The 15,732-nt window shown below is 45.3% G+C and overlaps 1 protein-coding gene across 1 annotated transcript; it reads right to left on the bottom strand.

Annotated features, from left to right (window-relative positions):
* Positions 1–435: 435 nt before the first annotated feature.
* On the bottom strand, positions 436–13,989 carry HORMAD1 (HORMA domain containing 1). Its single transcript, XM_044271398.1, has 12 exons — positions 13,957–13,989; positions 13,005–13,149; positions 11,066–11,129; positions 10,483–10,519; positions 9,897–9,917; positions 9,511–9,537; positions 8,582–8,649; positions 6,765–6,910; positions 5,549–5,799; positions 3,472–3,538; positions 641–708; positions 436–441 (listed from the first exon to the last, which is right to left on the bottom strand). The coding sequence occupies exons 1-12, from the start codon at positions 13,987–13,989 to the stop codon at positions 436–438; spliced, it is 933 nt and encodes a 310-aa protein (XP_044127333.1).
* Positions 13,990–15,732: the final 1,743 nt, after the last annotated feature.

The raw sequence follows: 15,732 nt of genomic DNA, 5'->3' as shown, positions 1-15,732 counted from the left end.
CAGAGGTCATCTATGAAGATGTTTGGTCTGTGTATCTGGTATCCCTATTCCACAGACACTGCGAGGCGGAGCAATATCTTACCAATATAAGAAAAAAGGAAATCCAGCTTCCAGACGACCATATAAATGCTTTAATGAAAAAACGTGCTAAAATCCGGACATGTACACCAGGTCTACGCGTTACAGATCAACAAATTCAGATCCTTACTCATGAGTTCCTGGCGATTATCCGTGCCTCCATCTTAGACCGTGACCAGGTGAGCCTCGACTGCTGCCTTTTTCTTGAATATCTTACCAATGGTCCATGAAAAACACTGACAGCACTCGGAAGACATCCATGTTGTATGAGTGGTTTCACGGACCTGTAGACTTTAGTAAGAGTGGTTCGCCCTCATCAAGGACCAAAATAGTGCACGTCTGTTAGTCAGTGGAAAATCACGGCTGAGTAAATAAACACATTAAAATCAATGGGTACATGTGCTGTCCGTGATTCACAGACGTGTGAAACAGCCCTTACTAATGTCAAGTCATTTATAGCGTATTATGTAAAGCAGGGGCACTCCCACCCATTACACTGATTCTTTGGGCGTATCGGGTGACTACTGTCAGTAGGTATTATAAATAGGAAGGGCTCACGTACCTGTGACTTCTGACTAGCTGGGTTCTCAGGCTTCATGTCTTCATCCTCTTGACAAGCAAGGTTGAGTTCTGAAAAGATACAGGACACATTATTCTGTTGTCTTCACAGAAAAGTCTAAAGAGATGTTTCCCTCCGAGGCTCCATTGATTTCAATAATATTCTTTTGATAACAAATCTTATCAGTTTGGCATCAGAAAACCTCCTTTCCATCGGAAATCTTTTTTTCCCTGCTAGGCAGGACAGCACAGCTTGCTGCGCTAGTCTATCAGGTAAAGAAATGGAAGTCATTGCTTTAGAACGGAAAGTAGCCACTGCTGTTCACACCACTACGTGTGGCGTTCATTCCTACATCTTTCACTTTAATTTATGGCAGCATGCAATTGTTTTTAACCTTTTTATTGTATTATATATACTTTTTTTTTTAAACTGTCATTCTAGCAAATATATGTTCATCTACTGCTGCCATTTATTGTAAGGCCTGAAGAAGCTGCCTGTCTGGTTCTGAAAAGCACAGCTAGGCAGAAGCAGTCATAGGATCTCTCTGCAGCTTCTCAATAGAGATCTGCCCTATCTCAGCACAACACTAACGTGAGGTGAGCGCATTGCACCCGCACTAAATCCTGACCCATTCATTTCTATGGGGCTGTGCACATGAGCTGTGATTTTCACGCATCACTTGTGCGTTGCGTGAAAATCGCAGCATGCTCTATATTCTGCGTTTTTTACCGCAACGCAGGCCCAATAGAAGTGAATGGGGCCGCGTGAAAATCGCAAGCATCCGCAAGCAAGTGCGGATGCGGTGCGATTTTCACGCACGGTTGCTAGGTGACGATCGGGCTGGGGACCCGATCTGTATTATTTTCCCTTATAACATGGTTATAAGGAAAAATAATAGCATTCTGAATACAGAATGCAAAGTAAAATAGTGATGGAGGGGTTAAAAATAAAAAAAATTAACTCACCGAGTCCACTTGATCGCGTAGTTGCGGATCTCTGTCTTCTTCTGTAATGTTGAGCTGCCGGCTAAGGACCTGTGGTGACGTCTCATCACATGGTCAAATCGCATGGTCCCTTACCATGGTGATGAACCACGTGATCGGACCATGTGATGAGCACAGTGACGTCATTAAAGGTCCTGTGCACAGCAAAGAAGAAGACAGAAGAGAAGCCGGCTGCGCAATCAAGTGGATTAAGGTGAGTTAAATTATTATTATTCTTTTTTAACCCCTCCAGCCTTATTGTACTATGCATTCTGTATTAAGAATGCTATTATTTTCCCTTCTAACTATGTTATAAGGGAAAATAATTCAATCTACACAACACCTAACCCAAACATGACGATTTTTCTCACGCGCGTGCAAAACGCATTACAATGTTTTGCACTTGCGCGGAAAAATCATGCAACGCACCCGCATCTTATCCGGGCAAAAAACATGACGCTCGTGTGAAAGAGGCCTAAGGGTACGACCACACAACGAGGTTATGTCGCAGTTGTGATGCGTGTGCAGATTGATATGTTATGCGGCATATCGAAGGGGCATTCCTGCAGATCAGCACTCAGGAAATGGCTGCATCTCCTCACCGTGTACAGCAGAATGCCATACTTCTAGTAGACATGATAATAAAGGGGGAGACCTATCTAAATGGAATAAATGTGTCTTTTTCCCATTCAAGTGAAATATATCTGGTGCTGGACGCGGCAGTGAATCCTCTAAGCCCCAGTTCGACGAATGCAGACTAAACCAGCGAGGGCTAAGTGATTATGCGTTCTTCACTATTAAAGGGATTGTCCAAGTTTTGTTTTTTAAACTTGCCTCCCCCTAGCCAGCAGTACCTGCTGAGAAACCTATAATCACCCGCTCCCCGTTCTGGCTCCCAGGTTCCCTTCAATGGACTTCTGGTCTTACCTGTCAACCTCTGCCACTACAGCTGACGTGTCCCCATGTGTCACCTCACTGCTGGGTGAAGCACCACATTGGACTGTCACTGGCTGCAGTGGCTCATGTGACCCCATCCATGCGGGGATCGGAAGTACAGGAACAGTCCTGGGAACCGGAACGGACTGCTGGGAGGAAGGTCAGTATGGATTTCTCCACAGGTACCGCTGGCTGTGGGTTAAATTTGAAAGAAAATAAAAAATAACCCCAGACAACCCCTTTAACTTCTGCAAGGAAGTATAGATTTTCCCCATAATGAATCCCCAAGCAGTTCCTTGTCAATCACCTGCTTCAAGGATTCGGACAGCCGTGGTATCAGGAGGAGAGGCAGAGCGCTGCTGGAGGTAGGTCCGGTAAGTGACAATATCTGCCTGTCAATGCAGAACTCGGCCCAAGAGCCTTATATGCACATTAGGGCTCATGCCCATGACCGTATGTATTTTGTGACGTCCGTTTTTTTTTTTTGCAGATCCATTGTAACAATGCCTGTCCTTGTCTGCAAAATGGACAAGAATAGGACGTGTTGTATTTTTTTCCAGAACAGGCTTGTGGGCATACAGAAAGCACATGGAGTCATTTCTGTTTTTTTGCTGCCACACTGAAATGAATGCTTCAGCATACTGGCCTCACAAAAAAAAAAACGGAACCTATGTTTGTGTGCATGAGCCCTTATACTGGTTTTCCAAGCATACAAATGACTGCACTAGTTCGTCGGCCAATGTCACATTATACTGACAACCCCCAAAATCCAGCAGTGGAAACGTCAACTAATCAATGAACATGAAGTCTACCTCATACAGCTTATATGAATTCCTAAGTCTCGGCACAGAACGACCCCGGCCTACTAATAACCGAACAGACAGCGCTGATATTTATCCACTTTGTGCCTCTTACCGTCCACCTTCAAATCTGCAATGTTGTTTTTCTCAAAATCAACTGAAGGCTCGTGAAGTGGCTCATCCTTTATGGAGGTAAAAAGAAAATACAGCAGTTTATTCTTCCTGTAACAGATTTCATTTGGGTTTATTGATTTTGCTTTTTGTTTAGCAGAACAGAATGAGCTTCAGAAATCTAATTTCAGGGCAGCACCAGGAAGATAATAACCAGGTTGGAGTATTTAAGTCGCAGAAATGCAGCTTTGAGTAAATGTGGGGCTCAATTAAAATACAATTGCCAAATGCAGTCTATTAATAAACCTGAAATGACGACAGCTCAGATTACATTAGAATAAAAAATACAGACTAACTGGAAGATGATGCTCTGGGTGCCCAGACAATGCCATGTGGTGCCCTGGGTTACCCTGAATATAAAGAGGTCTCTTTCACACGTCCATGATGATATCCGTGGTTCATCTGTGTCCATGAAGGATCCATGTTTGGTCTGTGTGTCATCCTTATTCCACGTAAACTGCTAGGCTGACAATCAGTTTCCAGACCATCTCCTACCAATGGTCCGTGATAACCACTGACAGAAAATGTATGCTGTCCATGTTGTGTCCAGGCCCATAGATTATAATGTGTGTGAGCGGTCTGTCAATGGGGTATGCTTCCGGGGTGTCACCATGGAACCACTGATTTGTGAATACAAACATTAAAGCCAATGGATAGGTGAGACCGTGGACAGCACACGGCCACAACTTGGGGCTCATGCACACGACCGACATGCGGTCTGTGAACGGGCCATATGTCCCGGAGCGGCATACATCGTGCGTACCGGAGCGCACAGCATCATAGGTTACTATGATACTGGGCGCATCGTGCCGCCCGCAGGGCTAATATCATATGAGTGCGAGACAATAGTCCCGCGGGCGGCCCGATGCGCACAGCATCATAGTAATCTATGATGCTGTGCGCTCCGGTACGCACTATGTATGCCGCTCTGGGACATATGGCCCGCTCACAGACCGCATGTCTCGGAGGGCATACGGTCGTGTGCATGAGCCCTTACTCTGCATAGGACAGTAGCTTTATATAGTGCCCAGTCCTCACCAGACTACATAACACCTCCTCAGTTCCTCTGGTAATTGTCATTTTTGCCAGGCAAGGACTAAACACTCCCATTCTCTCCTATCTGACTGCCAGACTTCTGACACTTATGATACTACAATTCCCAGCATGCGCACTTGTTCAGCTGTTGTTGAAATTCTCATAGAAGTGAATAGAGTACACTGGGAGTTGTAGTTGAATACCAGCTGTAGTGCCTGCTTCAAAAGGGTTTTCCGAGATTTTTAATACTGATGACCAGTCCTCAGGATAGGTCATCAGTATCTGATCGGTGGGGTCTGACCCCTGGGACTCCCACCGATCAGCTGTTTGAGAGGGCTTCTCTATGCTCACCAAACACAGCGCCGTACCTTGTATAGTGTCTCTGCTCGGTATCACAGCTCATCCCCATTCACTTGAATAGGACTGAGCTGCTCCTAGGCCACGTGACATGTTGTCACTCCGTCTAGTAACAGCTGAGAGAAGGCCACAGCGCTGCTGTGATCGCCGCTGCCTTCTCAAAGAGCTGATCAGTGGGGATCCCGGGTGTCGGACCCCCACCGATCAGATACCGATGACCTATCCAGAGGACAGGTCATCCATCAGTAGTAAAATCTCGGAAAACCCCATTTAAGGCTTTCTGTACTTGATGCATCTCCTTGTTAGGGTCTATTCACACGTTCGCAATCCGTTCCGCAATTTTGTGGAACGGGTTCGGACCCATTCATTTCAAATGGGGCTGCAAAAGATGCGGACAGCACACCATGTGTTGTCCGCATCAGAACTTCCGTTCTGCGGCGCCGCAAAAAAATAGAACATGTCCTATTCTTGTACGCAGCCACGGACAAAAAAAGGCATTTCTATCATAGTGCCGGCCATGTGCAGTCCGCAAAATGCAGAACGCACATGGCCGGTGTCCGTGTTGTGCGGATCCGCAATTTGCGAACCACAAAACAGTTGCGGACGTGTGAATGGACCCTTAAACTTACAAAACTGCCTGTATCTTGAGCTTCGTCCACGTCCATCCTGATGGCTGGCATGGGAGTTTTGTGCTCTACATTCTTTAGGATGTTCTTTTCAAGGTTTTCCATCCTGTCTTTTTCTGTGGTCACCCTTACTTTTAAGTTATGAAAAGGTGTAGCCACCTCCCCCACTTTTAGATACATGGGTTCCCCTTCAAACATCATGCCGTCACAGGTCCCTTCTTTGAAGCCGGGAGGATGATAGTCCATTGGTGTAACTGAAAATGGCAAAAAGAAGAAAAAGTATAAGATGCAACTTAAATTCTATTAGGTTATTTATCCAGTGCTTTTCTAAGGAACATGAGAGTCCTAAAGTGGGGAGAAGAATTCCTATGGAGGGGAATGTGTATATGCTTATGTCATAGAGCCGTCTGAGTCTGTACGGCAGTGAATGAAGAGGTGGTATGTCTCCTTAGTATGGATTCGCATAGGCTCCATTGCATATGAAGAATTTTCTCCTAGTAGCATTGCTCCAATACATACAGAGTCAAATTGAGGATGCCACAATTGTTTTTGTCACATTCATACAAAATCTGACAGGTCAAAAAAAAAACTGTATGAAATCAAGGTAGGTTGGATATTACGTACACCTTAGGCTAGTTTCACACTAGCGTTCGGCTGTCTGCTCGTGAGCTCCGTTTGAAGGGGCTCATGAGCGGACCCGAACGCTTCCGTCCAGCCCTGATGCAGTCTGAATGGATGCGGATCCGCTCAGAATGCATCAGTCTGGCGGCGTTCAGCCTCCGCTCCGCTCAGCAGGCGGACACCTGAACGCTGCTTGCAGCGTTCGGGTGTCCGCCTGGCCGTGCGGATCCGTCCAGACTTACAATGTAAGTCAATGGGGACGGATCCGTTTGAAGATGCCACAATATGGCTCAATCTTCAAACGGATCCGTCCCCCATTGACTTTCAATGTAAAAGTCTGGACGGATCCGCTCAGGCTAATTTCACACTTAGCCATTTTTTGCCAATATAGTGCAGACGGATCCGTACTGAACGGAGCCACCGTCTGCATTAATATGAGCGGATCCGTTCAGAACGGATCCGATCGAACGCTAGTGTGAAAGTAGCCTTATAGCTGTAATACAGATTGGCGCACACGCTTATACAAGTACACTTGTATGATAACCATAACATGAACTTAGCATGTAGCGGCAGCATTGAATCCATTACTAGAATTTACCTTCATCGTAATAAAACAGCTTCATAGTCAGAAAGACATCGTTTGGCAGAGGACCCAAATTCTGCATCAAAATGTACAGTTTGCGGACCAGCAGGATGCTGGATGTCCTCAAATCTGTGCAGACGGAAGCAATGCTTCCTTTATTGCTGCAAACAAAGAATATGATAGGAGCAGGTTTATTGTACAGCGTATGATGTCGTTTCACAGGTAACATGGCTGAAACACTAACTTCTACAAAGCAACATTGCCATCAGTCATGTAAAAAAACAAAGAACATTGTGGATGCACAGAAGATGAAAGGATTTCCAGTGAAATCATCCGATCGCTTGTAGAGGGTGCGGATCAGCATATGTGGGCCGCGCTGTGCTCTCTCCAATGCAAAAGTGATGAATGGGCTTTTATTGGTTTCTTAGGACTGACGGATGATCTCAGTATCGCGATGTCAAACTCAGCTCTGCTACATGTATATAAAGACTGGTGCACAAGAAGGAGCATAGCTTGGTCATTGGCCTATTTTAGATTCCATACCCTGTGACACAGCAATGGCCACTTGGGGGCACAACACTGCTGAGGCCGGTCACTGGCTGCAGTGCCGCACGTAACCTTGTCCGTAAATAAGCTGGGGACTGGAAAATTGCTAAATGGGAGTCTGGGTGCAGGACTGGATAGCGTCAGCAGGTGAGTATGATTCTTTTATTAGGTATCATGCACCTCACTAAAAAGAGAGCAACCCCATTTAAGTGCACTTCTAAATACTTTTTACTATGGGTCTGCCTAAAAATCTCACACCGCTCTTTGTTGCTGAGCCACCTAAAGGATTGGCCATGCCCCTTCTGCCACATAGGCCAATCTGATCGGCTGCCCATTCAAGTGGTAGGCCTAGTCCACCGGCTGTGACAGTGGAGCACCACCAAACCATAGGGGTGCAGTTCTGAGAATCAAGGCCATGTAACCCAACACATTGCAATAAAAATCCACCATCAAATCAAAAAAAATCTACCTGCCCTACTAAACCCATCCTGCACCCCATCTAATATACCACAGCCAGCTGCTTTTCCTAACTCTGTCACCATTAGTCCCTTGAACTTCAATTACTCACCCCTCTTTTGCAGTCGCCATCATGGCTGCCCTGACCTGAGAAGCCTCAGACACCTAACTTTTTGTTCTAGCGTCCCTTATAGCTCACTTCCCTTGACACCCATTAAGTGGGGAGATGAAAGCCCACCTCTTGAGCCTTAGCGGAAGATGAACTATTCACTTTCCACACGAAAAACAATGTCAAGAGGCGGTTTTAATCGATGAGATATTAAGAGGGCAGGCTGGTATAATTGATCTGTATGCAAAAACAATATGCCTGTGTGCGCAGCCATCAGTCAAGTACATTATCTATACACCATGGGGCCCGCTGTCTAGATCATTACATTGAATAGCTAGTTCTGTGTAAATCAGCCACTTGTGCTCCAGACACATTTCCTGAAATCGGAACGTCGGGTCGAATTAGACATTTTTGCATTATCAGAAACAGAAAAGGACTTGGTATTTTGTTTATCTGGTGTCAAAAGTTATAGATGGTTTTTTTTCCTGGTGGACGACGCAGCCCCCGTGTCATGGGATTGAAAAAGAAAAGGTTACATTTTTTGTCGTGACATTCATTTTAATATCAAATGTGGATAAAAAAAAAATAAGTCCCCTTTTATTATAAAATATGTTGAAATAATTACCATTGTGACTGATTATAGTTAACTGAATGTAATCGGAAAACGGAGTCATTATCAACACCATAGAGAGGTAGGTTATCAGACTAAAGAGCTACTTACCTGCTGACGTCCATAATGGGTCCGCTAGGAGTGTAGCTAAACTTAAACTGGTAGCATTCAGTGACGGTCTGAAACCAAGAAATAACCACGGATTGACATCTGAAGTCGGGTCAGCTTTGTACATGTCTTTTTATTCTGCACACATGAAGGTGGCGGTCTGTCATCTGCCAGACTAGGCGGGCGTATAATTCTACCAGTCAGGAGAGTATAACAGAGAGGATGGGCAGAGTCTTAGGGCTGTACTGCCCCGACAGGTTATCTGACCAATTATTGTCCATCTATCGGACAGATAATCTGTTGGTGTTAATACGGTTGAAAAAAGACGTCCATCAAATTCAACCAAGGGATAGGTGGGGACGCGAATCCCAAATAATACAGCCCTTAGTGCCGCGGGAAAAGACAAAGTCGGGGAGACGCAGTGCATTCAGGCTCTGTTCAAATCAGTCAGAGGTATTCTCCCATGTTTTCATGTCAAAAAAGCGTCCTTTTGTCCTGGCCCAGTATGTGTCAGCATTTCTACACTGTATTGGGTAACGTAGTCTACTACTCTTTCTAATCTAAGACACATACCGTGCAGTATTTTCTTTTTTTTTTACAACGTGAGCTTATAGTTGCTGTATCCTACTGCATGCTAACACATTGGCATAAGTCACAGCCTTTCATCAGAGGTATTTTTATTATTTTACATAGGGCTGACATATTGTCATCACACTGTCCCCAATGGGGTTCACAAGATCCCTATCAGTAGGTCACACAAACACGTGGAGAACATACAAACTCCGTGCAGGACCCCAGCGCTGCAGGGCACCAGTGTTGAGCACCGAGGTCCACCTCTGACAGACGAGATGCTTCACGATTCCAATGCCGCACATAGTGTTCTGTAAAACACTTCGCCAATACAGTACCACAGTCTGTGCTAAAATCCATACCTTTGGATCTTCAATGTCGGTGTAAAGCTAAAAGTAAAGTAAAATACAGCTTTATGTCATATGCACTTACCATGAGAAATAAAAGTAACTGCAAAAAAGTATGTGAGCCAGAACTTCTCAGCAGGTCCGCACAGTATTATATGGCCCAGTGGCCACTCCTATAGAGTAGACATGGCTTGGCTTTCTCTGACAGCCACATTAACCATGTAAATTGGGAATATTTTAAAGGTAAAAGAATGGCAAAAAAGAAAGTGCTGGCCTCTACACATCAGGGTGAGCTGTAAACAATCTGTATGGCAGTACATGTAATGTATAATGGACTTTGTGTTCTAGCGCACAATGACAATTGCCAAGGCAAACGCTGCATAGTAATAAGCCACACTTACCGCTAATATCACCATTCTCAGCTGTACAAAGCAAAAGGACAGATTAGAACAACATATCACTAACTTACGGGATATGTTCTTGTAGTATTTACAGTGTCAAATGTTACATGGCTGGTAACCACAGTGTCCCCCCTGGAGAGTGCAGAACAGTGAATACACAGTGCCCGATGGACCCTTCTGAATTACGTGCAAGGACAAGAGGAGTCAGACCCCCACCACTCTGATACTTATAACCTATCTAATGGCATCACAATAGGATATGCCAAAAAAGCCAGATAGATACATGCGAGTCCCACCTCTGCCAGAACAGGGCCCAGAGGAAAAACGAAAGCAAAGTGTGCACCATAGTGGTGAACTGACGGGCGGCTGTGCCTTTGTGTCTTGCTCTCCATTCACTGCTATGGGCCTTTCAAGAATAGGCAAGCACGTAATTTCAGAAGTCCCATAGCAGTGAACAGAGGGAAGCCACGCATTATCTATGTTCATTATGATACGCCATAAATGGTTCTGCGTTTAGTTAGTTCTGCGTCTTTGAAACAATCATTTTGAGGCAAATTTTACTGCAACTCTGAATAATAATACTTACATATTTTTTTTGTAATGCATCATAACAGCCCAAAATCCTGCAACATAAAGACAATATATATATTTTATTGCATGTGGTATTAATATGATCGTCGCAAGCCCAGCTTTTCTAAGCTGCAGGGGATAATGGGAGTGGTATTACATAGTGTCCCTTCAAAAGAATCAGTGACCAAGTTCTGCTCACGTAGCCTTCAAGCCCCCCATTGGTGGCACACCTTGGGAGGATGTCCGGACGTGTACTTCCGATGGAAGGCCCCTAGGCATGCCATTGTACTGCACAGGCATTCAGTGGCACATGTGTCCATAGGATAAAATAGTAAAAAAATATATATATAACGCATTATATATGTTTTTTGCTGGATGCTTATGCATAGAAACATATGAAAGTGCAGTAATCCTGGAAGTTGGTCGAGTTTGCCAGATTTGAAGCAGTTACACCTGTATTACACTGCCCGATTTTTCAGCAGACAATCGCTAATGCGCATTCGCAGGAATGCTCATTAGCGATCATCTGGCAGTGTAATACTGCAGCTCATAATGCCAGAAACCCCTTGAAGTGTCCGATTCTGCTACACATTTCTCACCACTTCACCATCTGGGTGGAGCCAGGACAGCCTTTATCTTCCCTTAGAATCTTTACACATACGTCTGGTAAGAGAAGAAAGAAAAGGTCACCTTAAGAAATCATAAGCCACTCGTCAATGGAAATGCCATGACATCAGTAATTCAACCAGATTTCAAGGGAAAGATCCAATTTTAAGTAATTGTTAGGCAATCATCTCAATTTCTCATTGATCTGCTTGGAAGCTGCGCTCTTTAAATAGTAATTATAACTTCATGGAACTTGATGCAGAGTTAAAGGGGTTTTCCAGCTTTTTGATATTAACGAGGTCATTAATACCAGATTGGTGGGGGTCCGACACTCCCGTTATCGCCTGTTTGCAGCAGATGCTAATGTCAGGAACTATACAGTGGGCGGAGCTGAAAGCAGAAGGCCCCACCCACTGTGTAGTTGCTGTGGCGGTATACTCCAGCTCAGCTCCCATTCACTAGGAACTGGCCTGGCCACTAGACAGAACCTTCTGCTTCCTGGTACGTCCCTCGTATAGCTCCCAAACAGCAGATCAATGGAGGCGACGAGTGTCAATCTCCACTGATATGTTACTGATAAACTATCCAGAGGACAGGTCATCAATATCAAAAACTGGAAAATGCCTTTAAGGCCTCATGCACACAACCGTCGTTTGGGTCCGCATCCGAGCCACAGTTTTTACGGCTCGGGTTTGGACCCATTTACTTCAATGGGGCCGCAAAAGATGCGGACAGCACTCTGTGTGCTGTCCGCATCCGTTGCTCCGTTCCGTGGCCCCACAAAAAAAAATATAACATGTCCTATTCTTGTCCATTTTGCGGACAAGAATAGGCATTTCTACAATGGGCTGTCTGTTCCGTCCTGCAAATTGCAGAAGGCTCAAGGACGGCTTCCGTTTTTTGCAGATCCGCGGTTTGCGGACCGCAAAGCAAAAAACTGAACAGTTGTGTGCATGAGGCCTAACTGTTACAAAAATACACAGTAAGTGCACTTGTCATTAATTGACAATTTAAAGGGAATCTGTCACCACAATCTTAAAGGGGTTCTCCGAGACTTTAATACTGATGACCTATCCTTAGGCTAGGCCACCAGTATCTGATCAGTGGAGGTCTGACATCGGGACCCCCGCCGGTCAGCTGTTTGAGAAGGTACTGTACTGGTGCTCGCAGTAGTGACTAGGCCAGGTCCATTGGTCACATGTCCCGAGCACAGCTCAGCCCCATAGAAGCACAGCTGCTATACAATGTACGGCGATGTGCTCGGTGAGAACGGAGAAGGCTGCGGCGCTCAAGTCTCGGAAAACCCTTTTAAGGTCGCTTTACACGGGACAATTCAGCAGGCGATTGTCGGGAAGGAACCGTTACATGCAGCGATCTCCTCCACAGTATGGGGAGGAACGATCACTGATGCCATCGCTCATCCCAATACAGACTCGTTGTTCGCCAGTAGCAGAAGATGTTTAGTCGGCACGATGATTTAGGTGCCTGCACTAACGAGCTTATTACTCTCATTGATCGGGTAATCAATCAGCACTGCCACATAATCAATAACGAGCATTCCTGCCTGCGTAAAGATCCTTGGCCTGCGTAAAAGGGCCTTTAGACTATTATCTGCAGCACTATACAAGGGGTCCTGCAAGTAAAGAGTCCAAATGACTATTTTTTTTTTCCTACTGCCCTCCGTCCCCCCGCTGTCAGTGCTCAGGGCTTCACTGAAATACATTGTCAGGACTGCTGTGCATGCGCATTATGTTAGCACAGCACAGGAGTCCGCACTGTGTATTTCAGCGCAGCTCTAAGTGCTGACAGTAGGAAAAAAAAAAAGAGATCCGGACTCCTTATCTGCAGTATTCCTCTTGTATTACTTCACATAATAGTCCATGATTGTAGGAACAGATTCCCTGAGGAAAAGGGGAGTAAAACGGTTCTTACCTTCCAGGTATTTTGTCCCATATGCATATTCAGGAAATAAGCCCCTCAAGTAAGTGACACACGACACGGAGATGGCCAGCAGCCTCTTCACAAGAACCAAAGACTGCTGCTCTGTAGCGATGCGGTTAGGTAGTGTCACCGAGCTCTGAAGACAAAAAAATCAGCCAAATGGTACAGTAAAAATGGATGAATCCCATAGAGCCAGACAGTCCAACACTCACTGCACTGCCTGCAAATACACAAACTGGCAATTTGAGTAGAAAATTACTAGGGTAAGTCCCCATGGATTGTGCCGCAGATTCACCAGGGATTTCACGCTATACAATGACTTCAAGTGAAATCCACAGCCTTCCGTAAGATGAAACTCAGCGGCATGTTCCGGCTCCTGTTCAGATGTTTTTCTTTATGTTTGAATGTGATTTGGTGTAGTTTTGTGGTGCACAATCCATGTCAAAACTCCACTGCGCTGTCACCCTGTGTGAACATCGCCTTCAAAAATGTCTGAATAAAGCGACTTTTAATATATCTTACCAGAGAAAATTGCCTCTTTCTCCACTTATCAGGCCCATTTCCTGTCCTCCCCTCCATAAACTGATAACTCTCTCTGAATTCACAGCTAAATCAATCTTGGGAGACAAGACGGGCAGCACTGAGGGATCACATTTCCTGCTGCCCATGGAGAAGGGAGGTGGAGCTGGGAGAGAAGCAGGGAGACTCACACAGACATGCTGCAGATTCATATCTACATCGATCAGGACGTGAGACACAGAGATAGGAGAGCAGAATCCCCTCTACTTCTTGTCTGCTGTGTATGGGAGACATCATAGCAGCTAGTCTCCATCCATCAGCAAAGGGACAAGAATTACGGCTCATTCACACCACTGTATGACTGAGTGCGCACCCGTTCCGCAATTTTAGATAAGAAATGACACATACGGTTATGAAAACTCACCACCGCGCTTCGGTGCATCTGAGCAGTTGCCATCTTCAGATCTGTTCCCGACCTGAAATACACATCATCTTCGTCATTTATACACAGCACAAAACTGTCGAAGCAGCTAAGCCAATATCACTGCTGTGTTACTCCTGCTGATTGCCTCCTAGGGGCTGGAGCTGCTGGATCTTAGCTCCGAAACTTTGGCATTGATGTAGAGTTGGCCCTGTCCAACCTCTTTCACGCGTCTGTGATGACATCTGTGACAAGATGGTCAGTGGTTCATTAGTGTCTGGTCTGTGTGTCATCCACATTCCTCATACCAATAGTCCCTGGAAACTACGGACCAAACACGGATGGCACCTGGAATGGTATTCAACGGCCCATTTCCATAATCATGAACAAGATAGGGCATGCTTCCATGGTGTCAGAACTTAATGGATCCATGATCGGTCGGTGGGAAACCACTGAAGTGTGAATACATTAAAGTCAATGAAGACCAGGGAAAGCACACATCTGTGAAAGAGTCCTAAGGTTGTGTTCACAAGCTGCACACGAAGTCCACAGAAGAATCTTTAGGAAATCCAGTCAATACACACCATGCGGCTACATTCACACGACCGCGTCGTGTTTTGCGGTCCACAAATTGCGGATCTGCAAAACACGCATGCGGCCCTTGTGCGTTCCGCATTTTACAGAATGGAATAGGCCACCCATAATAGAAATGCCTATTATTGTCTGCGATTGTGGACAAGAATAGGACATGTTCTATTTTATTTTGCGGCCCCACGGAATGGAGCAACGGATCGGACAGCACACGGAGTGCTGTACGCATCTTTTGTGGCCCCATTGAAGTGAAGGGGTCCGCATCCAAGCCGCAAAAACTACTGTTCGGATGCGGACCAAAACAACGGTCGTGTGCATGTAGCCTTATCCGAAGAAAACCAAACTTAAAAAGGCAATCCCTTTTAAGTTCAAAATGGTATCAATAGAAAGTACAAACCAGCCCGGAAAAATTGAGCCCCCACAAAGCTCCGTACACATAACTACAAAAAAGTTATGGGGTAGTCAGGATACGGCAATGAAGATAACAAAAAAGTTTCCTTAAAGTTTTTACTTTTTTCTGTATTAAAATGAAAAAACAAAAAAAACATTTGTGGTATTTGTTATAATCGCACTGACCCGGAGAAGGGAAGTAACAGGTCAGGGAACGCTGTAAAAATAAAACTGTGGCGAAATTGTTTTTTTTAGAATTCCACCCTGTTCGCGCTTTTTGCGGACCTTTGCAGTCTTTTTCACAGTTTTCACGGGCTGTGCATGCGCAGACCGGAAGGACGGATCCGTCCTTCAGTTGTTTTGCAATGCCGGATCCGGCACTAATGCAAGTCAATGGGAAATAATGATCGGGCATTCCGGCGACTGATCAGGCATACTGATGCAAACTGAACAGATTTCTATCCATTCAGAATGCATGGGGATATGCCTGATCGGTTCTTTTCCGGCATAGAGCCCTTTTGATGGAACTCTATGCCGGAAAAGAATAACGCTAGTGTGAAAGTACCCTTAGGCCCCTTTCACACGGGCGAGTTTTCCACGCGGGTGCAATGCGTGAGTTGAACGTATTGCACCCGCACTGAATCCGGACCCATTCATTTCTATGGGGCTGTGCACATGAGCGGTGATTTTCACGCATCACTTGTGCGTTGCGTGAAAATCGCAGCAAGCTCTATTTTGTGCGTTTTTCACGCAAGGCAGGCCCCATAGAAGTGAATGGGGCTGCATGAAAATCGCAAG

This window comes from Bufo gargarizans, chromosome 11, assembly GCF_014858855.1.
Source record: "Bufo gargarizans isolate SCDJY-AF-19 chromosome 11, ASM1485885v1, whole genome shotgun sequence".
Taxonomy (NCBI): domain Eukaryota; kingdom Metazoa; phylum Chordata; class Amphibia; order Anura; family Bufonidae; genus Bufo; species Bufo gargarizans.
The sequence above is the reverse complement of the archived record's forward strand: the minus strand, read 5'-3'. Positions and strand labels throughout refer to the sequence as shown.